General features: G+C 34.8%; 1 protein-coding gene across 2 annotated transcripts in view; it reads left to right on the forward strand.

Moving 5' to 3' along the window:
- The window catches only part of LOC128085997 (formin), a 125,258-nt gene that overhangs the window by 7,817 nt on the left and 89,457 nt on the right, over positions 1-27,984 (forward strand). Inside the window, exons 3-4 of one of the 2 annotated variants that reach the window (XM_052694065.1) lie at positions 3,979-4,011; positions 11,461-11,522. In XM_052694065.1, the coding sequence (XP_052550025.1) occupies positions 3,979-4,011; positions 11,461-11,522 (95 nt within the window). The remainder of the gene's footprint in view (positions 1-3,978; positions 4,012-11,460; positions 11,523-27,984) is intronic. The other variant, XM_052694066.1, reaches the window with a different exon arrangement.

Raw genomic sequence — 27,984 nt, forward strand, 5'->3', positions numbered from 1 at the left:
GAAATAATCCTTGATGGCTAATATCCTGAAGGAAGCTGTTGTAACAGTTGCTGCTGACGTTAATTTCATCTTAAAACAAAACAGAAGTTTATTTGGTAATTTCAATCTATTTGATTTCAGTATGGTTATTCAGTTTTTAATCCTGTGACTATGACAGTGTGCCAGGAATTATGTGTTAATTGAAGATGGTATTATGATTTTATGGTCACTGATCAACTAGATGCTCCCTCAGACTGTAGGTGTACTGCACACAGCTTTTGCGGATTTTCTTACTACATTTTACTGCATTTATTGTGTAGTGTGATAGGCATGTTTAGTCATATTGCGTCAGTGTTTCATGGCTGACAAACACACTGACTTATTATTGAGAAGTTGAGGGTTATTGCAAGCCAGATTGATGCAGTCATATTGCATTCCACTACAACAACGTCTTCTCCCCTTACTTATGCCAACTAAACCTGTTATTTTAAGGATTTGGAAGGTACAGAAAACCATCTGCTTGGAAATCTACATGTTCTCAGACCAGTAAGTTGTGAATGTGTTGTGTTGATCAATTCAGCAGCCTTTTATTTATTTATTTATTTTTAAAATTGCCTGGGGTTTACTATGAAAATATATTTAAAGCAAACAAACAAACAAACAAAAAAACTCATGTCTCATACCTCGTTTATTTACTTATTTATTTAATAGTGATATAGAGATGTTTCTCAACTTGCAAGGCAATTACTTATCAAACTGAAGGCCTATTGAGAACTGTGGTACATTAGCACTCCAGGCTGTGAAGAGGAACACTACTCACCTCCTCTTCTTGCCTACTGGAGGGCATGCAGGTCTTATGAAAAGGGAACTTTTGTTTCCCTGCTTCAACTGATACTGTCATTCCTTCTGTGCCTTTTAAGATAGGAATAAAACGCCAGGCATCTAATAATGCAGAAGGTTTGATTGTGAACTGACTTGAGGAAAAATGTGAGTCGCCCTTCCAAGCTTTGGTTTACCCTTCTGTGAATCTGGCGTAAGAATCCTTACCTAGTTTTCAAGCCAAATGCAGTTCCTTTTTTTTTTCTTTATAGGTTAATGTAAAAGCAGCAAATTGTAAACGAGTATTGACTTCTTATTCTAAAATCTGCAGATAATAATGCAATATAGAAACTATGCCTCAGGCTGTCTGATAAAATGGTCAGGCCATTCTATATGCAGCTCATTATATTATTGCAGTTTGAAGAGGGAGAAGAGGTGTGCCTCACTTTTTAATGAAGATCCTTGATTTATATATCCAAGTTTGTCAAAATACAGGATTTTTTTATTTTTTTTTTTGAGTGGTGATGCATCTGTTGCATCAGATGCCTAAAAGGGTCTTATTTTATAGTATACAGAGCCATACCTGAATACATATGCATGTATATCTGAAGATACTAGTTGTTTGCTTAAGAATTTGTATACAGAGCAACTCTGATCCACTGCATTTTCCTATTGAAGAGATTAATTTATTACCTGAATATAATGAAGGCAAGTTCTGTGAGTTTATTTCCTTCTCTGCTGTTTTTATTTTGAAATGCAAGTACCACTGTGCGTCCTACCAATGTAACGTTACAAAGGTCGTGAGCTGATCACAGGATTTTAGGAGATGGCTACTGTTACTTACCTGAAACGCAATGAAAGAGTGGTTCTGTGAGGCACAAGAATTACTTTGTATTTTATTTCTTTGGTCCTGTTTCAAAATATATCAGGCCCTTTGGGTACGACAAATACCTCAAAGTTTTACTGAATTCACTTCATTGTTTCGCATCTCATTCTCCAGTCTCATTGTTCACATGATCTGTTGTTCCATTTGCCTCAGCATAAACAGCAATTTAAATACTAATCCAGATGAAACTCTAAATCTGAACACCATGAAAAACCCGGATTTAGAATTGCTCTGGGGCTTTCTTTTTACTTAGTCTGGTATCATCCTTGCCCAGTTTGCCTTCCCTACTACATCACAGACAAATATTCTTATCTGTAAAAGAACAAAACAAACCACTACCCCCTGTTCATGTACATTTCATAATTTTGTACATATCCATATTTTAGTGTCTATCCACTGCTCTAAACTCATAGGTTGCTGAAAGTGTATCTGGAAAGCAGTGTGCTTTTGTATATGGATGTTATGTTTGCCTACAGCCACAACCTCCCCACATTTGAATAAATTATTGTATATGTAACATGCATGCAATCTCAATGTAAGCTTACTATACATTGTGTACAGTGATTGAGAAAGTGTCATAGAGGTGAAGGTTGCTGGCCCTGCATGTGGCAGGGGGGTTGGAGGTTCATAAACCTTGAGGTCCCTTCCAATCCTGGCCTTTCTGTGATTCTGTGATTTTCTGTCTCCCTTCTTCATATCTTCCATATTTACATTCTACCAGAATCATTGGGGTGCTGAAACTCATTTTTTAAAGTAAATTTTAAATAAATAAATAAACAAGAGCTGCAGTCTGGAGATTACTTACTGTTACTTAGTCTGGCACCTGGTGGTTAGAGCAGAAAGCTGCATGGGAAGCAATGGAGGAGGAAGTGAGAACTTTATTAAAAGAATTTGAAAATGGTGTAACCAAGGGTCACCAATGAGGCAGAAAAGAATGGGAAGCCCCCACTATTCTGAAACTTAAAAAAAATCAGCTTAAATAAAAGATAATCGACTCTTCAAGGCAGATAGATTGTACTTAAGTTTTCCAGCTTTAGTTCTCTAATTACTTCTGGACTGTTAACAATATTGTGCATATCTATATTTAAGGTGCTTAATAAATGACATGTTTTTACAAAAATAAATGAGTCATTTACCTTTAAATCTTCTACTTTCTACTTGAAGTTTTGAGATCATGAGAGAGAAGGTTCCTAAATTACTTGAAGTTCTGAGGAATAACACAGCAGTTTAAAAGGTCAGTTTTGGAGGATTTTCTGGGAAGGGTTTTCGAGTAAGATTTTACTGTAGTTAAGGGAAGGTAGGTAAGTTGCAAAGAAGAAAATACAATTTTGGAGTATTCTCCATCTAAGTTTGTTAGAAACTTTTCAGGGATCTTGAGGAAAACACGAAGACATTTTTTCTTTCAGGAAGGCAGCTTAGTGTGTTTCTCTGAGTTAGGTTCCTAAGATCTCTTCCTCCCTGCATGAAGGGTCTTCTAAAAACAACAACCACAACAACAACAAAAATTGCCCAGAGGGGTGGTGAATGCCTTGTCCCTGGAGACACTCAAGGTCAGGCTGAACAGGGCTCTGGATAACCCAGTCTAGCTTTAGGTGTCCTTGTTCCTTGCAGGGAAGTTGAACTAGATGTATACTTGCTTTATGCAACAGAGAAACTTTCCTTTGAGAAGGGAAAATTGTCATTCAAATTAGCCAAGAGCATTGTGATGCAGTGTATCTATTATTCCTAAAATTGCAGCTTATATATTTGCTTCCCTATATTTACCAGTGAATGCTTGTACCTTATCTTTTAGAAATGCTGATGCACAGCACAGTTTATTCCCTATCATGACAGAGATTTAAATGAATATGTACTGCATGTATTTGTAAATGTTACTGCTGTTTCGTATACAAATAATTTCTTTGATTACACATCTGAACATATTTTAAGCATTTGCTTGAATTACATACATTGTCTAAACACATAGTGTTTATTTCATGTTTCATGATTTTCTGTGCACTGGGGAAAAACATGCATCTTACAGTGTGCATTTTCTTTGCAAAATAGGGAAGCATAAGTTGTATTTGGCTTGTTTTTAATAATATCATATGTGTTTTTATTTCTACAGTCCAGTGGCATACGTCATATATTTGCTATGGAAATTACTTTTGTTTATGCTGACTCAAGTATGCTTATGATTATGAATAATAAGCACGGACATTGCTGGACTCCCTGCTAGGACACGTATTTAATGAGTGTAAAAATATAAGTTTCCTGCATGAAACTTGAATACAATCTTATGCTTTTGTCTCTAGCTCACCTAAAGCTTTACAAGGAGGGACCATCAGGTGGGTGGAACAGCATAATGTTGTCTGTCTGTCTAGTCTTTGGCCTCTTTTGTTATTGTAAAGTGATATGTTTCTTTCCTTGATACAACAGGAATCATAAAGGCAGAGTCTGCAGTACCTACCAGTGTTTAAGAGTAAAAATTGAATTATGCCAAGATAATTCTGTAGGATAGATGAAGATCTACTTTCAGAACACTAGGTTAATAGACTGTGATTTCAGTTATAACTGTCCTGCTACCCTGCTACAATGCGTGGTACTTAGGTACTTAGGTTGCTTTCTCTGACTTTGAGATCCATCCCATAATGCTGTCAAATTTTACAGAGTTCAGATTTGAAGACTGATCAGGATTCCACAGTGGAGAATGGACTTTACTTTTTTTTTTTTTTTTTTTTTTCTTCCCCCCCTCTTCACATCTTCCCATCAAGACTGCAGGTGACAATTGGGCTGGCAAAATTCTTTCTAAAGTTGTGGGCTCTACTCTTCCATTGTGAAATATATCTTAAATAAAAATGAGGTAATCATTTAACTTAAGCAAAAAGAAAAGGTGAGGTGATTTAATAAATTGTAGCAGCATTCTTTAACTGATTTAAGTAAATACTGTGTATAGAAATGAGAGCTAAATTTTCCATACAGAAATTAAGGTTGGAAAAGATCTTCAAGGTCATCAAGTATGTATAAATCAAATCACTCTGATTTATTTTCCAGGACATAGTGTTCTTATTGTATTTTAGAGCACAAGTGGCCTCTAGCATGCAGAGGGGCCTGAGGTTGTTCCTTCCCTGATGCAGAGCTTTGCATCTCCCTTAGCTGAATTGTGTGAGGTTCTTGTCAGACCATTTCTCCAGTCTGTCCAGGCCCGTCAATATGTCTCAACTACTTCTCCCAGTTTTGTGCCCCATGCAGATTTGCTGAGGGTGTAATTCTGCAACTCTATACTCTGCATCTATTCATAAGTGAACTGGAAAAGCGAGCAGTGAGATGGGAAAGCTTGCAGCTGATATGAAATTGGTTAGAGTAGAAAAGAATTAGAATTGAAAATGCAAAAGACAAGAAATTCAACATTTTGAGGCTGATAGACAATAGCAAAAGAAATCCAAAAATAAGAAATTTATATTGTGCATCTGAGGAAGAAATTCTAAGAGAAAAAAAGTGCTAAATTCACATATGTAATAAATTCTGATCTGATCATTATTCTTTAAAAACAAGACTTTGATGTTGGAATAGAACTTGAGAAATGTAGTTTCAGTGCTCATTAGTGATCAAAAAGTAACTTATAAATTATAACAGCAGGAGTTGTAAGAGAAGAAGACAAAAGTGTAGATCATCCTAATGCTGTTGTATAAATGACCACATTTTGCATTTAATAAGAAATGCTAGATTCAGAATTGTAAAAGGTTCATATAAGGACAGTAAGTTTGATCAAAACTATGGAACCTGCTCTTTATGAAGAAAAATTATATAGATTTGTACGCTGTCCTAGTTTCAACTGGGCAAGAATTCATCAAGATTGATATGATGGAGTTCTCTAAAACCATAAAAAATAGGAAATTACTCTGCAATTTTTCTTCCAGTGGATCCACTGGAGACTTCAAATGAAACTATCAGGTGCAGATTCAAAGTAAACAAAAGGATCTTTACCTACTTTGTAATTAATTCTTTGCTGCAGGATGTTTTCTGCTTACTCGAATTCTAAAATTGGTAATGTACATTCATGAGAGAAATCCACTTGCAACATCTGTGATTTAGGAAGTTCTGAATTGCAAATCAAGTTCCTAGAAGAACTTGAATGTGTGAGAGAAGTACAGCTACATTTTTGCCTGTAGTTAGCTTTTCACATCACCTGCATTTTTGCTACCATCAGAAACAGGACATGAAGCTAAATAGATTTTTGACACAGCTGAATGCAGATACAATTTTGTTCATTAAGAAGGTGAATGATTTTTATTTCAGGATTGCAATCAAAATAGAATCTACATATGACTATTACTTATTACTTCAATGAAGAATTTCCTCCTGTGAGCTAAAATATGTAGCATGTTCTATATTTTTATGTCTTTCTTTTAGGAAGACTCAGCTAAACTTCTCTGTTTGGCTTTAGAAAGTTAGACCTGTGTGCTTCAAAGCTTCTGTGACCTGAGGTGTTTTCACTGTCTTATTTCTGGTTTGAGTTTTGTTACCATACTGTTTCCAAGGGATTTGAGAGCTGACTCCACAATCTGATTGTCGTTTGCTGTAAAGCTAGTGTACAGCATCCTGGGAACCCTTCTCCATTTAATGCAGGCTTCTTCACAGTCCTGCACTCTGTGCTTGGCACTTCTCAGCTTACCTCCACTGGGACTTGCGAAAATAGGAGCAAAAAGTCTGGGGTCCCTTCCAACTCAAGCCATTCTAGAATTACACAGATTAGAAATACATGATGTGAGTAATCTCAGACAAAATAAGATGGTTTTACTTCACTCACTTGAATCTGTTTCTCATTAGAACTCCGGCTTATTTTTCTAGCATTCTACTGCTTTAATTTTCTACAATAACCTTATCTCCCCAGACTAGACATTGTCTTTTTCTAATGCAGCTATTTTTTCCCTACTATGACTTAGTAAAGCTATTCTGTAAAATGTACTTGATTGCACAAATCTTGGGTACCTTTATTTGGAGATAATAATTTCTCTAAAATGGTCTGAATAGCTTTCAGAACTTGGAAAAGTGGTTTAACCTAGGCCAGAGACACCTGCTTCTTTCCTGCTTCTATGTTCAGAGAGTACCTTCATGATCTAACATTGGTGTTGCCTACTGGATATGAAAAATGTATATATGATGAACCCTAGATGCAGAATGTATGGATGTAAAGGATGAAGGTATAGAAAAATAATGGTGATTGGAGAGGGAGGGTGCTTTGTATCATTATTATAATTCTCATGGCAGAGCATGGAGGTAAAATAGACAGTTAAGTTTGACAGTAAGGGGATTTCTATTTTTCTACAGATAATAACTGGCTTATTTTTCCAGTAACGTGCACACAGAGTGGAAGCTTCACACTGCCGTGTTTTCTTTATTAACTGAGTTAAAATCACTGGTAAAATAATCTTTAGCTTTCATTGCAGCCTCTGCCCAGCTTCCTGTATACTTTGCCAACAATGATATTACTTTAAAAAAAGTAACTCATTGAAACATTTTTTCGGTATCATGGCATTTATAAATACTTCCATAGCTACTGGAAGAGGTAATAAATATCTGTATTTATATGTCATGTGTTCATCTGTTTTACCTCAGTATATTTAAAAACAAACAACAACAACAAAAAAACAATCTAGTTTTGTGATGGTTTGCTGCAGTGGATTATAATTGCTGAAAGAACCATCAAGTTATACAATTAAAGAGTAAGCCAAATTGGGAGGAGAAAAAAAAACAACCCAAACTTATTATATTTTTCCTGGGTTGATGTCCTCTCAAAACAGAGGGAAAGTGTACTAGAAGTAGCAAGCAAAGAGAGCTGGTTGGAAGTGAATTTTTGCAGTGAGATTATTTACTTCTTTGCTTGTTTGTCTTATGTGAATGACTAACATTTTTCATTGTTTCCTCAGTAATTAAATCCTAATTGCTTGTGGTCATTTTTCAGGGGAAGAGCACTTCCCATCTGATTTGTATCTGATTTGTTTGTTTAAAAAGCCCTTCAGAGAACTGTCAGAATTGGGGATAGCTAACTTATTTATGCTTTACAGCCACTTTCTTCCTGGCAGGCTGTTTGGAGACCAGGCAAGTACAACAGGATGTTTATACCATCAGTCTTCTGTTATCCAGTATAGTGAAAGACTTTAAAATCTCAAAAAACATAAAAATTCTGACATTATATAAATCAGAGGGAGTGCTGAAATAGGATACGTTAAAGAGCCATCTTATGATGCCAGAAGAGCTTAGATCTATAGTTGAAGATGTGTAGAGAAGGTGGAGTCGGGCTCTTTTTCAGTGGTGCCCAATATAGGGCAGGAGGTTCTGTCTGAACATGAGAGAAATTTCATTTTTTTTATTGCGCGGTTGTCACAAGATGCTCAGAGAGGTTGTGAAATCTTAATGCTTGGAGATCATCAAAAGTCATCTGGAAATGGTGAAATGGTCCTGGCTCTGGGTGATCTTGTTTGAGCTGGGATCAGACCCAATGACTTCCGGAGGTCCCATCGACATTAACCATTCTGCAATTCTGTGCTTCTGTAATGATTAGCTTTATTTCCAGGTCAGTATTGTAGCACCATGTAGTGGAAGGTCTTACAGTTTGCAGCATTGTAACAATCTGTAGATGTTTGTGAACGTTATCTAATAAGACTGGATGAAGTTACAGTAGCTGTGCTAGAATCACCGTGACTACACATAGAGCCAGATCAGGTTTTTGAAACTGTGACATTTCTCTATAACCTAAACAAACCATTCATTGATTGTGTGAAGATTATGGCATTTCTGGATTGTCTAGATTAATGTCAGTTAAATGGAAGTTAAGGACTTGGTACTAGAAAGAGTGTATCCTGTATTTTTTTCATCATACAATTCTATCAATATGTCATTATTTATTTTGCTGTTGTGGTTTTTGCCATTCTAAGCAGTATCGCAACATCATTAAATAAATAAAATTTTCTTGTCAGTATGTTCATAAACTGATTTTTGGGATTGCATAGATCCAGTTGTTCTTTCTAGTAAATATTTCAGTGTCTTAATTCAGATTGCCATCACTGCGTGCCAGATATTTTTCTTTGTACCAAATTTTGGTGACTTCACAAAGAAAACAAACATGAAATTAAATGGATATGACTTAGTCTGTGTTATACAATTTTATCATTCTGTTGTGATTTTTTATTCATATCTGGCAGGAAAAAAAAATGAGTGTTTGCTTGAGAAGAAATGCCGTTGGGCGCTGGCTTCTATTCAGTAGATATTTCTTCTTTTTGACTAGGAGAAACTATAATGGTAGAGGGAAACAAAATAAATTTATAGTGTAGAATGTCAGTTTATTGGTTGGTAGACAATGTTTTAAGTTTGTTACAGTGTATTGATAAATGATACACTTGTTTTTATGAAGTAGCGGTATTTTAAGTAAATAATTAGGTTTATTAATGCTTTTTATCTGGTAATTGCTAAGTATACTTTTATTTGGAATAAGCAAGCTGTAAAAGAATCTCTACTGTCTATTTTACTCTATAAAAAATTTAAACAAAGCAATCTCTAGAATTTGTTTTGGAAATTTCATCTACTTGGAGAGGTAATGAAAAACACATGCCTTTGGGACTTTGGAACTTAAATAGCTTATGACAACGGTATCTTGCAAAATGTCTATCATGTGCAACTCCTTTTTTAAACATTCTTACTCTGTTCTTATACCATGTTAGGTTTAATCTGCTGGGGTTCTTCCATCATTTTGTGGCTGCACAAATATTTATGTCAACTTAAAAGAAGAGGTAATCAGGATCTGGGAATGTGTGAACATGGTGAAAAATCTGCTTTAGGTGCCAGAATGGGTCTATGCCAGCACATGCTCATACCCAAATCCTAAAGAATGTTGAGCATTGGGCAATCCCAGGGAGAAAGTAGATCTTTTGTTAAGATAAATCTGTAGATCTGCATAGCTCTGTTAGCCAAACTAAGAGCCAATTGTTAGAAGAATTTTCAAAGTCTGTTGTTTGCTTCTGCTGTCATGTGGCCTTAAAGAGCTAAACTTCAAGTCACAGTATTCCTGAAGTTCATGCCCTGCAAGCTGAGTGCTTAAGTAGCTGAGGTACCAGGATCACAGCTTGCTGAAGGAACCTGAAGCAGATGTTTTTTTTTAAATTCAGTTTAGGTGAATGGATATGCAGAGCCAATGTCCAAAGATCACAGCAACCAGTCAGAAGAATTAATAGAGGAAAATCTACAGGCCTGTAGATTTATCTGGTTATGATTCAGTCTGTAGTCAGGCAGTTTTCCTGTGCTGGAAAATATGAAGTAGTATTTTGTTAGAGAGAATGGGGAAGTTTAGGTGGATTGTACTATTGGTCAGAATCACTTGTGTTTCTTATTTTGTGTCTTGTAAAATACCAATCAGTTTTCCTTTTGATTTTGTTTATAAATTCAGATGCTCATATATAACCTCACCTGCCTCTCAAAATATTTGGAAAAAAGACAGCTTTACATTAAAAGATTGCTCATTGTACAGACTTCGGGGTGATAACTGTTATATCTACCTTTTCTTTTATATCCATGTGTTCTGAAGAGAAAAGGAAAAATGCAAAAATAAAAAAATCACTAATCTTTGCTTGATACTTTGATGTTATAATACTTTTTTTAATGGTTCTTCTGTTCCAGGCACCATACAAATCTCTTTAGTGTTTGAGAGCACTGTCAGTAAAGTTTAAATTCTTTGGACTACTTTCAGTCCTTTAATTTAGGTTTTGATTCCTTTTTTAGTTCAGGATACATAAGCCAGCCAGGGAACTGGAAATATACCATCAGATGAATTTTGATTTGGAAGATGATAGAAGAAGAGCGTTAATGATCTGAGAATGAACTCCAGTTGCTTGTTAAGAACTATAGCATCTGGGCATCAATGTCTCAAAGAAGACAGGCTTCTCTTAAATCATTGTACAACTGTAATGAAAATTCTCTTCTTCCTCTGGTCAGATACAGTCACAGTATAGTTTGAGGGAAACTACAGCATGAGATTTGAGTGCTAGTGATCCATTTGGTAGTTCTACACTTTTACAGCCATTGCTAAAACTGTATAGTCAATTCTCAGCATCTTCCAATTTACTCATCATCAGTGCTCAGCATTGTCCAGTTTTTCACTTCTGACTTAAATTTCTCTTGCTCTAAATTCCATTCTTTGGGTTGTGTTACATCTTTACCATATCAGAGTTGCTCTCTATATGGTATAATTTTTCTGGCAAGTACTTATCTCTGTAATCAATCTTCATTTGGCAGAATTCTTTGTATCTTTTGCTATTGGGTGCATTTTCAGGTCTTTATTCATATGTGTGACTAGTCCTGTATCCAATTTATGTGTGTCTGGTGACTGTATATTTACAGCTCTGTTTAAAATATTGTATTTAATAAAATCTTTTATAGCATGTGAATGTATGCATGCATATGTCATAACATCCTACCAGCTCTGCTGTTATTAGCAAAGCTAAATCTTTTGTTTCCTCTTATTATTCCAGTCTGACATACCTCTACACAATCTTTCCCTCTCAGCATGGAATATTTTCTTTCTTTATCCTCTGTTTTCAGTAAAACCACTGAAAATCTGGTCATGTGGTCTTAGAAAAAAAATGTTAATTACTGCGTTGACATTTTCTTTTCCATCATCATTTGCAGATCTTTATTTGAGAACCTGCATCTGCATTCTGGACTTCGTGGTGTAATACAAAATATGCTGTGCTGAAGATGTGTTTGTTTCTGACTCTAATGGAATGTACTTTTTATTTTTACAGAATACCAAGCTGCCATTTTGCATTTAAAGAGGGAACACAAAGAAGAAATTGAAACATTAAAGGTATACTTCTGTAATATTTTTTCTCTTTCCCTGTCCATGCTTTCTATGGATTTAAATAGTGCAACATATACTTTCCATCAAATGTTAAAAAATTCTTTTTTTCTAAAGGTTGTTTTTGGTTGACTGTAAACTCAGAATTAATTATAATCTATGCAAGTACTAACAGTTTTCTTATTTCCTCTTCATAATTTTCCTTATTTTTGTTCTCACATGACACAGAGGACAAATTCTTCCCTATGTCTCAACAGTACTTTTACCTTTGCTTAATATTTTAAAGCACTGTTATTTACCTGCTCAGCCTTTCTCAGCAAAACATACTTCTGTAAAAAACAGTTTTATACAGTGTAAAATTGAAAGACATTTTAGCCTGAAAAATTAGCACAGTAACTGCATTTGAGACTGCCTGGAATTTTGTATTGTGTCTTCTTTATTATGCCTATTTTTGTGAATGTAGGCTTGACCAACTGTCTAATTGCCAACTTTTAATATTAGAATGCTTAATATTAGAACTCACTTTCTCTTGACATGATTAACTCTACTAAGTGAGGTAAAGATGAAAGCAAGGTGATCTTATCATAAAAGTAGAATTTAAATGCCAATGTAATAGAAAATGAATTTGTTGAGCAGTCCTACTTTCAAGAAATAATAATGGCATTTTCCTTCTCTCACCAATTGTTAAATATTTTAAAGCATCATTGCGTCAGTTCTAATAGAGCTCTGTATTACAGAGTATTTACATCTGTGTCTGCACAAAAGCTGGGGTGTAATAGTATAAAACCTTTGAAATGGAGAAGTGTGAGTTCTTTGAGTAGGTGGGGTGGAATGGTGGTAGCAACTGGTGTTGTAGAAAGAAATGCTCTGCAATAAGCTCTCTGCTCTGCTACAGTGAAGTACATGCTTTCCTAATAAGCATCTGTTAAAATTCAGCACAGGGAAATGCAAGCTTGCACTGGATCTAAGAAAAGATATAATGTGCAATAGACATTTAAAATAATAACTCTTACAAAGAACAGTGTAACCCTCTCACATAAGGACAGTGCATAGATGGAAATGATATGATGTTTTTGAGAGGGTGTTTTATAGACACAGGCTTTGTGTGAGAAAATGTGTTTGCGCATCTCCAGCAAGCCTGGAAACAGTAGAGATGGAGAAGACAAATACTGATATCAGTAGAACAAAAAAACTCAACAACTATCAAACCTGGATTATTTGGGTTTTTCTTAAGGCATCATCATGTCTTAATGTTTACTGGTGATTCTGTGTTACCTTGCTTAGTAGTAAGGAAGCTGTAAATGGATCATTTCCAACAAATTGAATTGTGAAGTAACTTCCAGCAATGAGTACACCATAAAATCTCACTGTTTTATACATGTAGATAAATATAATTTGAAAGGAGATAAAATTGAATTATTTGCTGTTCATGAGGTAGGAGGATAAGGCAGTGTCAATTTCTGGCGTTTACTTATATTGTGTATGTTTTGTTTGATGTTTATTTTCATATTTGTCACTGTTTTATCTCAGATTAGTTAGTTCCAACAGAAAAGGCTGTAGGACCATTCTGTAGAGCTTTTGGGTAATGGCAGTATTATACAAAATTTGTATTGTTAAGATCAGAAAAATAATACTTTTTTTTTTTTCCTGATGTGCAAGATGTCATTAAAATAAGGCTTTCAGAATCTCATTTTGGATTTTTTTTTTTTTTATTAGAAGACATTGGAGACCTTTCACAAAGTTCTGTTTGTCAGACTAATGATTCCTAATATAAAAGGTTATTTTTTATTCTATATTAAGAAATACACATTTTATGAATACCATGTTCCAGTACAGTGTTTTTGGTTGTGACCTTTTTTTATTGGTAGGTCTGAATGTCTCCATTGTCTCTTCCTCTTTGCTTCTCCTACCACTGCCTCTGTACTTAGCAGAGTGCAGCTTTGATTTTTGGAGCTCAGCCCAGTAAGGCATCAGGTTCATAAAAGATGCATAGTGACTAAACTGCTGAGAAATGATGCCTTAGTATGCCATTTCCAGCAGTTAAGAGTTTACTGAAACTACATTTGCACTCAAGACATATAGTGCTGATGAATAAATGATAATATTACATGGTTCTGGGACTTCTGGATCCAGTGCCATCTGAACAGTTCTTTCTCTACATGTCTATGGCAATGACTTCCTTTTACTAGAATATGACCCTCTATAGAGGGCATCCCTTTTGTATGCCCTATAAAAAGGGCATCCCTTTTGTATGTGCAAGCATTTACAACTATTTACTTCCAGGAAGATGTAGGATACCATCTGAGAAATTTTATGTAGTACCAGTATAATAACCTATTATGTGAAAAGAATGTCAACTCTTAGTGCATTGTGTCATTTTTTACAGTGGATGAAATCTGAGAGTCAAATACTGCTTACATGGTCATGTCACTTTGGTAAATGATCAATTGTTAGTTCTGTTTCCAAGCTTCAGTTTCTATTTTCATTTTGTAAGTGAACAAAATGGATGCAGTCTTCACTGTCTTTTCCCCTTCCCCCTTTTTTTATAATCTGCCCACTTTGTGAGGTTCTTTCTTCTGTATGATTTTCAAACATCCTAACAAATCCTTCCTCTGCACCTCCATTATTAGCCTTTATTATTTTCTATTTAATTTCAAAAGAATTTTTCCTAGGTTTTGAAGTTCATTTAAAAATTTTTGCCTTTCCTTGAAATTGCTTCAGTCTATCCTAGTACTTATGACAGTGAGAGGTCATGATTTTTGGTCATTCTGTATGTTAGCATCATTTTCACTGGTAAAAATGGAATGAGGAGGCCACACATCGTATACTCATCCTTGTGGTTTTTCATTATTTTGAGGAAGACAGAGTATTTTTTTTAAAAAGATTAAAAGCCTGAATTCCCACATACTACTGTACGTGTAGAATTTTACATTATAAAACTTCATATGGGACCTTACAGAGAGATTGAATTGCATCATGATTTAATGTAATAACTTGTTGCAGCTTATATGTTAAGGATGTTACAGAAAAATATGGTGATAGATATCCCAGCTGTTGGAAATGCTTGAGTTAAATTGATTTTGTACTGTGTACTGAGGGAACCCAAAACAGAATTTTCTCTGAATCTGTTCTTTTGCAAAAATGATCCAAATTCCATACTGCATATTTATGAAGAAAGTTGCTCACCTCTATAAAACATAAGGAGTGAGACACTTACTTTTTCTTATTTCCAGTATGCCTAGAAAACCCTTCAGGAACTCTGAAAGAAACTTCTCTGTTGGTGAAGATTCTTTTAAAAAGCGCTGTTTAAAGATTAAAGCAAACAATGTCAAAATCCTAGATAAGTGGAGGAAGTTAAAAAATAGAACATGATAGGGCTGTAGCAAAGAAATTTACAATGGTAGATAAGCTGAAGGAGGCGTGTGTTTTATAAGAGGATCTTCACTGGTGATTTGTTTAGTCTGAGGGGGGGGAGCACTGTTTATTTGGAATGAGTGGGATTTTGAGCAGTTATGCTTGTCATAGATATTTGTTGTCCAGAACAGTTAGTCCTCAGCTATGTCAGGAAAAAAAAGGAAGTTAGGCATACTCTGTCCCAAGAAATAGACATGCAGGGGCTTGCAGGTGAGTGGTTTGTTTGTTCATCATCAATAGGAAGTATCCTGTAGTTCTGTCCTGAAGGGCATATAATGTAATTTTTCCATTTTCTTTTGCAAGTTATATTTTTTCCTTAACTATGTGAAGGAAATTCATAATGGTTTTTATTCTTTAAGAATTGTTCTGTAAACTTTCTGTAAAACAACTCAAAGTGGACACAGAGCTTTGTCCATACAGCCAGTGTGAAAGGGTTGCTGTTTTTCTAGGTGGCTGAAACTTGCAGGAAGTGTAGCAGTCTTGAGGGATGTAAAACACTTACAGGAAAGGAATTGAATGACATGCAATTTGTATTTTATAGTGCTATCTTTATGTTATCACAGTAACCTGAGGCTTTATTCTTTTTTATGACACTTGAAATCAATTCTAGTCAGATAAGGTTCATAGTAATTGACGTTAAAATACTGCATCTTTATTTTACACAACGAATAACATTCAGAATACTTCATTAATGTCCATAATTCAATTGTAACATCCTCATAAAGGTGATACATGTAAACGTTTATATAGTAGAAGTAAATGCTTAGTTTTTACACATTTAATTTTAACTACATTTACTAGTTTGTGTCCTCAGATAATTTCGGTATTTTCTCACTTATTCTTTATTAAAACGAAAGGATGCATTTTTAAGGCCTTGAATCATTTCGTTTGTGCTGCTGAAGTGTATTTCCTGATGCTGCCACTAGATGACAGCGCAGCCTTTCCGCAGCAGGCCCTGCAGAAGCAAAATCCAAGTTTCTCAGTACGTGATAGTAGTCATCATCATCACAGTATTTTGCCCTGTAGAATCGTGTGCACAGTATCTAATAACCAAGGAGACAAAAATGACTGAATATTAAGTCAAAATACTGTAAAGGGACTGCTAAATTCCAAAATGAAGGAAACAATATGTGGATTGTATTAATCCAATATAAGAACTCAGTGTACTATTTAAAAAACATATGGAAAAAAGTTAATTCTTTTCTCCTTCTTCCTTTTAGCACAAAGGTACCAAAAATTCTCTTATGGACAAGTTTATGTTACTTTTGAATGATGGAATCAAAGTCTTTATGATCTTCAGTAATTTATGCATGGATCTTCTTTGCCATACAGTTTATTACATTTCCACCAACTCACTACATATTTTGCCTCTTACCATACACAGAACACCGGATTCTTTAGTTTTAAGTCACAGCTTTTTGTAAAAATAGTACTATATAAACAACATGATTATTGTTAAATAAGAAAATATAAGCATTATGCATATTGCATGACTGTATTCCACACATAAAATTATACATACACATAATAATGTGTTTGATAAATAAGAAAATCCATAGATAATGCATGAATTATATAATATATGTACCATTTAATACATAGTAATACAAGAATATATGTAATAGATATATAAAAATAAAATAAATACACCTTTAGAAAGAAATACCTGCAGTTGCAACTAAGAAGCCAGAATGGAATTACTGACACCTAAAACGTAGTTAGTAGTAAAGCAGTGGTGGGTAAGTGTCCATGACATCATGAAAAAATGAGCAGGCCTCATTTGTAGAATGTAGCATGGGGTTTTCATAGTAACTTTTACTTTCCATTGTAATTTTTGCATTTTTGCAAAGGATTCAAGAGCTAAAATGTAGAATTGAGTAGGAAGTTTCCTTTTCACCGAACTTGCTTAACTGTGAAAGTAATTTCATATCATATTTTGGGATTAAAGACCAGGGTTTCAAAGTCTCACAGAGAAAGGAATGCTGAAGGGAAAGTCATAGCACCAGTCAAAATTGTCTGATAATTTCAAAATGGTTAATTTTTATTTTGTTCTGAGATAACAAAGGCATAGAAACATTTCCTTAGTTACTGAATGAATAAATAACACTTTGCCTATGTGATGACATTTTCATTCTTTTCACAAATCTATTTCTACATCTGTTATGCTACACAGTTCCTTTCCTGGCCCTTTGTTTTTTTCACTTTCGAATTTGTTTTCCCTCATGGTCAGTGTGCATCCCTTTGTGAGTGCTTCCATTCCTCTTTAATTGTAATGTGGGTGTAACAAAAGATGCTCCTTGTTCCTGCTACAGTTTGGAATTTGTACTTTAGTTCTGGAACACAGTAATAAATAGTGTTGAAAGTTGCTGTGTGACAGAATGCATATCAGAAAAAAAAAAAAAAAACAACTCTTGAGGAAGTGTGTAATTTCACTTTTGACATTTAAAATTCTTTTTATTTACATAGACAAGTAGAATTCCAGCTTCAGAAGCATGTAAAATGTTTAAAAAAAAAACAAAAAACAAAAAACAAAAAAAAACATTTTAACATGTTTGATTTATTTTTCCTAAATCTACTCTTTTTTAAAAATAGTCTGTACCAACAAAGTTGAAAAGTTTCTGATGCTCATACTAAATCTCAAGTAAATTTTTACAAATGCTCCCCCAAATTGTTATGTGTGCCTACATGAATTCTTTCTTAGGGATAGGGACTCCACAATTTGTCAGAAGTCACCATGTTTTGAGGTCCACAATTAAAATATTGTGGTCAGTGATGAATAATGTTGAAAGCTCTGATATGCTGGATTACTTAGCAAAACAATCTTAATGGACTGGACAATATTCTGACTTTTGTTAATGCTTCAAGATGCAAAGATTAATGTTTTTAACCTTTACAAGATTAAATGCACATGTAATGTAGCTAGTTGCTTTGTGCGTTCTTTGCTGGATTTTCATGTCTCAACGTGTACAAATAAAAGAAAATCTGTAAATCGTGTATGCTTCTGTCTGGTGATGCTGAGTTGCAGTCTAAAAGAGCAGCCAAGGTCAGCCAGGGTTTATTAGTCAGTCTTTCCTAATGAGCTGTTCAGGCTTTTCAGCATTTCCATGTGTTGTTACTGATGAAGGTCTCGCAGCTTGTGGTTAATCATTGATACTACTCTTGCTTAACTTGAAACGTTTCAGTCTTTTGTGCTCAGCTGTGAAATGAATAGTTCTACCAGCGTGCATGCTTTGGGTGTCTTTATGAATCTTTTGGCTACATTGTTCTCATGAAGGCATTCTCCATGTTTAACATGGAGCATTTTCGCAGCATGTGACAGTAACAATACAAAGATCAAGAAAAACAAAAATTATGAGACAGAACAGACTGAAAGCCTATGAAATTATGTTAAGTTGACAATTTCAGTACTCCTAAGACTCCTAGAGAATGGCAGCAAGATTGTGTTTTGAATATGTATTTGTTGAAATAGATAAATCTCAACATTGTTGGATAAAAATCACTCTCCAAAGATAAATTTGCATGGCCAGTAGTAGAGGAGGTAGAGTAGCAGACTGGGGAATGAGAGCAAAGGATAAGAGCAAATAAAACAATAACTTTCTACACTGTACGTACATCCACAGAAAGAACTATTGAGAAGTGCTTCACTTTACTTGAAAGCATGTGTTGTCAATTCTATCTTCATTCATAGTGGAAGTTTGGAATAATTCTTCATGGTGTATAAGTTAATTTCCTTCTGATACTTCCTCATCTTTCTCTTGCTGTAGATAGTGCTGTATATATGTATATATATATATATATATATATATATATATATATATATATATATATATATTTCCCAGAAGGAAATTATTTCCTAGTTATTTGTACTGTTTTCTGAAAAGGCTGCTTTTTTTTTTTTTTTTTTTTTTTTTTTTTTTTAAATCTCTAGAAACTGACTTATTTACTCATTACTAATTAAGTAATACATTAAGTTACATTGTAGTGAACTGTGAACAATGTGAGAAAATTGTCTATTTTAAATTTGGGAAGATGGAACCATACATATTTTTCTTGTTTTTCTAGAAGCACTCTTGTTTTTCTTGAAGATAGAACATGAATTACTTATATAATAAAGATTTCTCCCATTCAGCCAGTGCTTGCTTATATCTTAAAAACTAGTAAATTGCACTTCCTGTATCCATGTAATAATCTATAAACAAGTGCTTAGTAGCGTTGTTATTACTGTTGTGCTCTTTTGTGCAAAAATCTATTTCTCCTCTTCCACTGACCTTGTTTATCATATTCTTGATATAATTGGTGTTTTTTCACATTTTATAATTGGTGTTTTTTCACATTAATCATGTGTTTACATTGTGTCAGGCTTGTGGGTTTTTTGTTTTTTGTTTTTTTGGGTTTTTTTTTGGCAGATAACTTGAATATCCAGGAGGACTTTCTGCCATTTTCTTTCAGTGCATCTTAGATTGCCACCCCTATTATTTTCATCAATGCAATTTTACTGTAAAAAGTGATGTTTAGGTTTCATATCAACCACAGATATGTTAATCCAAGGATTACCCCTCTTACTAAACAACTTAATACAGAACGTGGTATTGGATAGTTCAAATGTGTATAGAGTATCCAAGCCAATTTATAGCCTTAAAAGATCAGCAGGACTGCCTTCATGCTCTAATTTAGACACACTATGAAATACTTTGCTTAATTAAGGTTAAAATGAAAGTCTCCTAGGAAAATGCATAATAAAAACAAACAAACAAAAAAAGTGCCTGCATTTATCACAGTTTGTGAAAACCAATTTATCCCATCACCTTGAGCTATGGAATATGTGCTAGAGACAATAAAGTACAGTGCATACTGTGAAAATGATGACATTTAATTTTGACAGATTTGGAAGACCTCTGTAACATAGGAAACAATTATGGAGAAGAGACATTAAGTGAAATGTGATCATACAAATGTAAAAGCCACTAAAAATCTAGTAGTATGAGTGTTTTTGATACCATTACCCTACCACTATGATTTTGAAAGTACATACCCACATGCTAAACTTATTGGCTTTTTGATATTAACTGCACCAGATGTTTGCTTGAATCTAATAGTCGCAATCCTTATCTTTGAATGATATGCATTATTTTCTTTTGTTTAAAATTCTAGCAAACTTCCTTTTTGTAAGCTCTGGTGTTCTTAGTTTTAGAATAGGGGTCATTTTGACAAGAATGTATGATTTTCTGATAGAGGGAAAATTTGTCTGAAATTGTAGCTTACAAGTTTTTGAGACAGCACTATTATTTCTCACATTCAGTAAATACTTCTGACTTTGCAAATCTGTGCTTTTTGTACCGATTGCATCTTATGGGGCTGACTAAACTTTTATATGCCAGCTCCACAAAGCTGTCAAGGATTCTGAAACCACTGAAGTTATTATGCAGTAACACTGGGGCAAAATTAAGTTCTACTGAGTAATGGATGGGTGCCACAATTTACTCTTGGCAGGGAAGGAGCATGATCCCATGCTGCCATGGACGTTCTGAAATCAAAAGCTAGGAGCTTGTCTCCTGACCCTTTTTTTGATGAAGTTGCAGTATGGAAGAAAAACCCTGGAAGTTGAAGCAGAGCGCGTATGCTGGAAAGTTGTATGTGAGAGGTGGCAGAAAATCGTGGGCATATACAGTAGGGTGAGATCAGCAAGCTGGAGGGGGAGAGGAGCTGATTGGAAGGGAAGGCAGAAAACTGCTTGTAGGAGATATATTGTAATGACTTGGATCTGGTGTTGTAATAAAGTTTTTACTTCTATATTGGCAGTTTTCCCCTCAATATGTATCATAAAATTATCTATTCAATATTTGCTTTTATTCTTGTTGGTTACTGAGCAAGCAAGGGAGGTCATCCTCCCTTGCTTTGCAAACAAAGTGTGGTTTGAATATAGATGGTTTTATTGTAAATTTTCCAATGTCACAAATTTTAATTTGCCAGAACGTTTCCTATGTATACATCTGACCTTAAAAAATGTGTTCAGATAGGCATATATTACTATATTTCTTTCTTTATGCGCAGAGGCTTAATTTGAGCCTTCTGATGCAAAATATTTCAGAGAAAATCACTGGAATGCTTAGGTTTGCCTCTTAATGTTTGTATCATTTTTCATTATTAACTTCACACCTACAAGTGGGATACCAGAATCTCAGGAGAGCTCCTTAGAAAATCAGTTGTATCATTGATTAACAGTTGAGAAACATTTGAGTCAAAGTTCTTGCAGGAGCTTTGCAGTTTGCTTGACACTTTAGTGTTACAGTGTCTTTATTGTGATACTCTTTCTGAGGTTCCATGCTTTGTGGATGATACACACCTTTGTGCTTCAGCACAAAGTCTTGCGGAAGTCTTAACACTTTTCCACAATACAGTTTCTGTATTGTGTGGACTAACTCTCATCATGTTCCCTGAATGAGAAGCTGGTTATGTCAAAGAGGAAGATTCATGAAACATTGATCAAGAGCGAGCAATTTAGTTTGCTCTGGCAACTACACTTATAGTTTTCCCCTTTGAGTAATTGACCAAATCTGGTTTTGGTTTTAAACAATTTTTTAAAACATTTTTGTGAGTCTTGTAAAGGGAGTGTCTAGCATAATATGATAGTAAATGCTGATTATGCACTATTCATTCGTTTAAAGTAGCCTTGTCTTTAAAAAAAATAAAGAATAATTTCCAAAAGGGAACTTTTACTACTGTGAGCCAAGTAGAATCTCTTAAGGACAAAAACTATATTTTAGCTATGTGTACCAGTATCTTTACCTGCTAAGAAATGTATCAGTGACATAGAACAAGACTGGTTGTAAACATAGTGATGAGTTTTCCTCGAGATGTTACCTGACTGGTAATTACTGTTGTTTTTACCACCAACATTTATGATAATATCTGCAGAATTGGGAGCTTGCTGGTTAAACCAAGGTGGAAGTTTTGTGAGGTATCTTGTTTGCAGCATTTCTTCATATAATTTGTTTTGATAAGAATATTTGAAATTTGTATTCTTTAATCACTGTAATTGAGGCAAATATTATATTGTCAGTATAAAAATATATCTGCCTTTTCATGAAGTTGTGAGGAAAAGTAATTTTTAAAGTATGTACCTAAATGAAAACTTCTTTTCTGAATGTGAAGCTGACCTCAAAGGTAACATCTACCTTCATTTCCTTTGCTACACAGAAATGAAGTAGCATGTTTTGTAATATATTTTGTTATATGTTGGAGAACAAACTGTTTCACCAAATGATCGTTTTGTTTTTGTTGAGGTCCCTGTCTGTAACACAGGTGAGGAACATGTTTCCTTCCATAGCTAGCAAGTGGATGGCTTGCTGCACCTCAAAATGTTTTAGATGCTTTTACTGCACATGCGTACTCTCTATACCTTGGTAGAGAGGGCATTTCATCGGTGTAGGTATTCACAGATTTTTTTAAACTAAAACTATACTCGTGAAGTATGAAAAGCTTCAATTTCTAAAAGGGCCATTAACTTTAAATCTCATACTTTATAAGAACTCATAGTATCATTTTGCTGATTGTTTTCTACTGCAAAGTACTATTCAGTGTTGCCTGTTATCCTTCTACAGAAACATAAGTATGTCCTTACTATTTTCCATGTGCTATACTTATGCTGCTTTTTGCTTCAGCTTACTTTTTCTTCAGCCAAATCATTCATTGAAGCTTAAACACGATGCATATCATTATTCTCTCATGTTGTTACAAGACTCTGTTATAGTGACTTAGAGTTGGAGTCCGTCTGCCAAAGAAATTAGTTCTTTATAATGTGAAGCAATGTTGACAGTAAACTCTGCTTTGCTCTCCACTCCTCCCCAAAAGAAAAGGAAGAAAAGAGAAGAAAAACAAGATTGCATTACGATTCTGGCAACATCAGCCACACTAATAAAATCAAATTCAATGTTGTTTTACGACTTTGAATTTATGTGACTGCACAGGATCAAAGGATTTGTATCCCACTGGACTGCAAGGTCTATAGTTCATGGCAAAAAAACTCATCAAAAAGAGCATTTTAGTAGTAAGGCTTTTCATTTTAATCAGCCACACTAATAAAAAAGCTGTTAGGTGTCCAAAAACATTCTCCCAAGATCAGAGACAACTTGCTCTCTGCTACAATCAGTTTTCTTATTGGATCCATACTGCCTCTGTAGTTTTAGTCACTGAAGCTTCATCTTCATCTTGTTTTCAGTCATTTTTCACATTGTTTTCAAATTTTATTCGCCAAAGCATTATTATAAATTGGTAGCAGTAATGAATAATTTGATTTTATGGGTAAAAGATAGATAATGTGAGTTATTAGAAACTGTCATCAGAACTGATGACAGAAATGATTAATGAAAAGAAAATTCAAAAAATTGTTCTGTACTTTCATATGTTGTTTTAAAATATTTGAATAATACTAGTATTTTTTTTTTTTTTTCTTGAATATAATCTTTGAACTCCAACAGAAAACACAGATGTTAGCATTCTTGTGTTTATACAGACTTAGTATCTTAGGCAGTCCTAAGACCAAGGTAACATAAGCAAGTGAGAAGCCGGGTAGAGAGTAAATAGTGTTTGTAACAAGAAAGGCTTTTGTTACTGTATTTGGATTCTGTGTCAGTTGTTCATGGTGCAGCTTCATAGCTAAGTGATGAATTCTTACTGCAGGCTGTAGCTTCATTCTTGGATTACTTTAGGCTCAGAGAAAATCTATAGAATGCATCATTTGCTTCTGTTGATGTGCTGTACGATGAGCTGCCTTTATTTCATTCTGCAGAAATTTAGATGTTGAACAGGGTTAAAAATATGGAGAGCTTTTGGCAATGAAAACTGTGAATTTTGTCCATTAATGTGTCAGTCTTCCTTGAAATATTTGTCTCAGTTTAGCTTGCTATCCCTTTGTTTGCAAGCCACGTGAGATTTATTTTGTCTGGCATAAACTAGCTTACTTTTGGGAGGTGACTTTCTGCAAAGATCTCTCTCCCTTTCTGTATGACATAATGCTTCTGAAGTGATGTGGTTTCCTGTAGCTACTGCACATTATCTGTCCTGTGAAATTGTGGTGCCTGTGATGTTTTTACTGACATTACTTAGCAGTTAGAGAATCTGAGGCATTAATAACATTCTTCTTGATCTTGTTTGGACATGTCCAGCTTCATTTTTAGGGCAACTGTTTCCCTTGGAAGATATGGGTATGATGGCAATTGCTGTCAAGTGAGAGTTGAGAGTGGCACTACTCTGTTACTCTGTTATCATGCTAATTTGCATTAGCCTAAATATTTTAATATATGTGAAAGAATTTTTTTTTCCTTCGGTACTTTATATTATATTTAACAGTCTTTTATTCTGTAGGATACAGAAGTTATTGCACAGTGAGATGGTTGAAATCAGTCAGTATTAACTTCTGGTTTTTTTTCATACTTACGGTCTTCTGGTTTTTTATGGTCTATTTTTAGTTAACACTTGCTTTGCTTTTAAATTTTGAATGGTTCCTTAATACAAAGCTATATTTGTCAGATTCAAGAAAGGTTTAGAGTCCAGTGAAGTTTTTTTCTGTGGGCACAGATATTCCAAGCAGAGCAAATCACTGACCAGGTGCAAAAGTTGACAGAATTGCATCCATAATTATATGCTGTGGTACGCTGTGAAGTACAGTGAGCATTATTAGAGATGGTCTGCATATCCTGGGTTCTAAGAAATTTCAAGGACTTTAACAGGTGTTCTTTGTGTGTTTGATTAGAACTTACAGAAAAGGAGAGATTTATGCTTAACAAGACAGTTCATCTCAGTAAAATTAATGTAGATAGGACAGCTGAGGAAAAACAAAGACTAATGATGGGATCTGTATGCTCTGTAACTGAACTCTCCAAATGAATTAACTTGTAAAATCTGAAATAGTCGAATGGTAGCTATTAACAGTGAAAGGACTGAGGGAATAGGTGTGTAGATGCAAGAAGGAACACCTGTATTATCAAAATAAATATTTAAATCGTCAAACTTGATGCCAATTATTGCTTAAAATGTTACATAAATTCTAAGTAATTTTTAGTCCTATATGTAAGCATCCATGTTGATACCATTAAAAAAATAATCTACATGTTGCAGTGTAACTTAGTATGTTGTAATGTTTTGTTATACTAATGATTTTGTATTGAAAAATTACTCACTCTAAGACTGTCTTTCTTTCTCAACTGCCTAAAAGCTAGTTATCAGTAATACAATATATTAACATATATAATAAAACATGTAGAAATACTGTTTTCTATATATTGGCTCTGATCACATTTGCTCCCAACTATCTTTGTTGTATTTTCTAGATAAAGCTCTGTATTTGGTATTTTTAAATTAAAAAGAGAATTGTAGTCTATATATATAGCTTATACAGATATTTAGAGTGCTGGAAATGTATGAGAATGGGGAATCCATTTTACGTATTTTTTGCTATCAACTACTAGTGTAACATTTACTGTGTACCCTTGAATATGGTGATATACCATATGTAACTGATTATATTTATTGAGGTATTTGTTAGAAAGGAATTTTGATTTTTATGTAAATTGGCATGGACTTAATTTTTTTCTTTGAAAAATTCTTTGCTAAATCTCTGATTGTTGTTAAAATTTGAAACAAATGTATGTTTTTTCAAGGACAGAGATTTAACAAAAAAAGACATTTTTCTTCTTTGTCAAGACAATGCAAGAATAAAAACTGTGAACTCTTCCAAAAACTGAGGATGAAAATACTTAGAATGAACAAAAAGTCAGAGGCTGTCTTTGAAAAATGTTTTTCCTCTCTTTTCCATGCACAGCACTTTGATGACCAAATACTATTAAGAAAAAAAAGCTGTGAAGTCTATAAAACTTTTTTCAGCAGCAGTTCAAGAATTCTTACCTTCCACCCTTCCCTTTCCCCCTGGAACAGTCCCACTTATACAGTAGTACATCCTCAGTTACTTTTTTTCTTCTTTTTTTTTTTTTAGTTTTCATGGCTTGGGATAAGTAACTAATTAGATGCAACAACCAGTGTATGAAGTCAGAAAAAAAGAATAAAATTCAGCTCACTTTCTCTGCACTATATTGTTTTTCCAGGTTAATTTGAGTAAAAACTAGCAGAAGTGTATGCTTCTAAGTTAAAGATGTAATCTGCCTCTGATATACATAGAATGGTATAGTTCAGTGGTGACGTGCCATTTTTGTGTGGTCACTTTTTGGAGTAGAATTGCACAGTAAACAGTAGTGAAAAAATGTTAGTTCTGCATTTACTTGCTGTTTTCCAAGATAAGTCCTGCATGTTCCTTTCTCTAAACAGTGTTCTAGAAAATGCTTTACCATTTCAGTTTTCAGGATTCTTTTTAAACATTTGTAGTGTCAATAAGCCTTGCCTAAAAACAGGGCGACAGCTAACTTTTCAGTGTAGATTGCTGTAGAAATATATGGCCTCCTTATAGTCATAGATACAAATTGCTTTAAAACTTAGCATCAGAGTAATTCCATATCATTGATAGAAAGTCTTTGTTTGTCCATATACAATAGCATTACATAAACAGTAGCAGAACAAATATACTTGAGTTAATAGCATTGAATGGACTATACAGATTATAACTGACCATATTTGTCAAATTAATTGTTAATTTTTGTTACTTACAAGAGCAGAAAAATTCTCCCATTGGTACTGGTTTGTCAATTGCCATTATAATTTCAAAGACATTTAGATAATCTGCATTTTGCATTCTGAATGAAGGGATATAATCTCTTCTGTGATTAATTTTGTGCTTTATCTCAGTCTGAAATGCTGGATGGAGGTAGATTGTACTAATTCAGCTTTTGGTCTTTCTTCTGCGTTTGAAAATAATGTTTCATATGTTTCTGAGTCTCATGGAACCAAAGCTGAGCTGTCACTATTCAGAAAAGACACACAGCAGATACAGAAAGAAAGTCACTGGAAGTCACTCATACTGCAGAGGGCTGGATGCAAGTGGAAAATACATCAATATTTTGGTTATTTGCATAAATATCATGCATTTTAGTAAGAGAGGAAATTTTTTATAATAGATGTCTTTTGTTCATATCCTAACCATTGTTAGTGGTATATTTTAGGAAGAGCATAATGCAGACTTTCTAATGTATTACATAAATATTACCATATAAGAGAAATAAGAGTCAGCTGGATCATTAGCTTTTGTGAGGTGATTTTGCTCGAGGAAAACAGATGGTGTCCTGTTCCAATGGCAAATACTAGACAAATCTTGGAAAGTCAAACTCATTTGTGAGTGCAGCCATACTGGTGAGGCTTTAATAGGCATGGCCCTGTTTGGTCAGAATCAAAGGTGTAGACCTCTGTAGCCTGAGTTCTGAGTGAGAGCTGAAGGAGAAATAAAATAATGCTTTTAATGAAGAGGGTTGGGCCTAAATGTGTGATGTTTTCAATGTCTTTAAAATGTTCGGGTGAACCTAATGAGGTTCAACACGGCAAAGTGCAAGGTTTTGCATTTGGGCCGGAAGAACCCCAGGCACCCGTACAGGCTGGGAGGAGTGGTCCTTGAGAGCAGCTCGGCAGAGAAGGACCTCGGGGTCCTGATGGACGAGAGACTTAACATGAGCCAGCAGTGCGCTCTGGCAGCTCGAAAGGCAAATGGGATCCTGGGCTCCATCAGGAGAGGGGTGGTCAGCAGGGAGAGGGAGGTAATTGTCCCTCTCTACTTGGCTCTTGTGAGGCCCCATCTGGAGTACTGTGTCCAGGTGTGGAGCCCTCAGTACAAGAAAGACATAGAGATCTTGGAAAGGGTCCAGAGGAGGGCGACTAAGATGATCAGGGGGCTGGAGCACCTCCCCTATGAGGACAGGCTGAGGGAGTTGGGCTTGTTCAGCCTGGAGAAGAGAAGGCTGCGGGGTGACCTCATTGCAGCCTATCAATACCTGAAGGGAACCTACACCCAGGAGGGGAGTAAACTCTTCAGAAGGGCTGACAACAGCAGGACTAGGGGAAATGGATCCAAGTTGAAGGAGGAAAGATTTAGGTTGGATGTTAGGGGGAAGTTCTTCACAAG

This window comes from Tympanuchus pallidicinctus, unplaced genomic scaffold (assembly GCF_026119805.1).
Source record: "Tympanuchus pallidicinctus isolate F22 unplaced genomic scaffold, pur_lepc_1.0 scaffold3, whole genome shotgun sequence".
In the NCBI taxonomy this organism is placed as follows: Eukaryota; Metazoa; Chordata; class Aves; order Galliformes; family Phasianidae; genus Tympanuchus; species Tympanuchus pallidicinctus.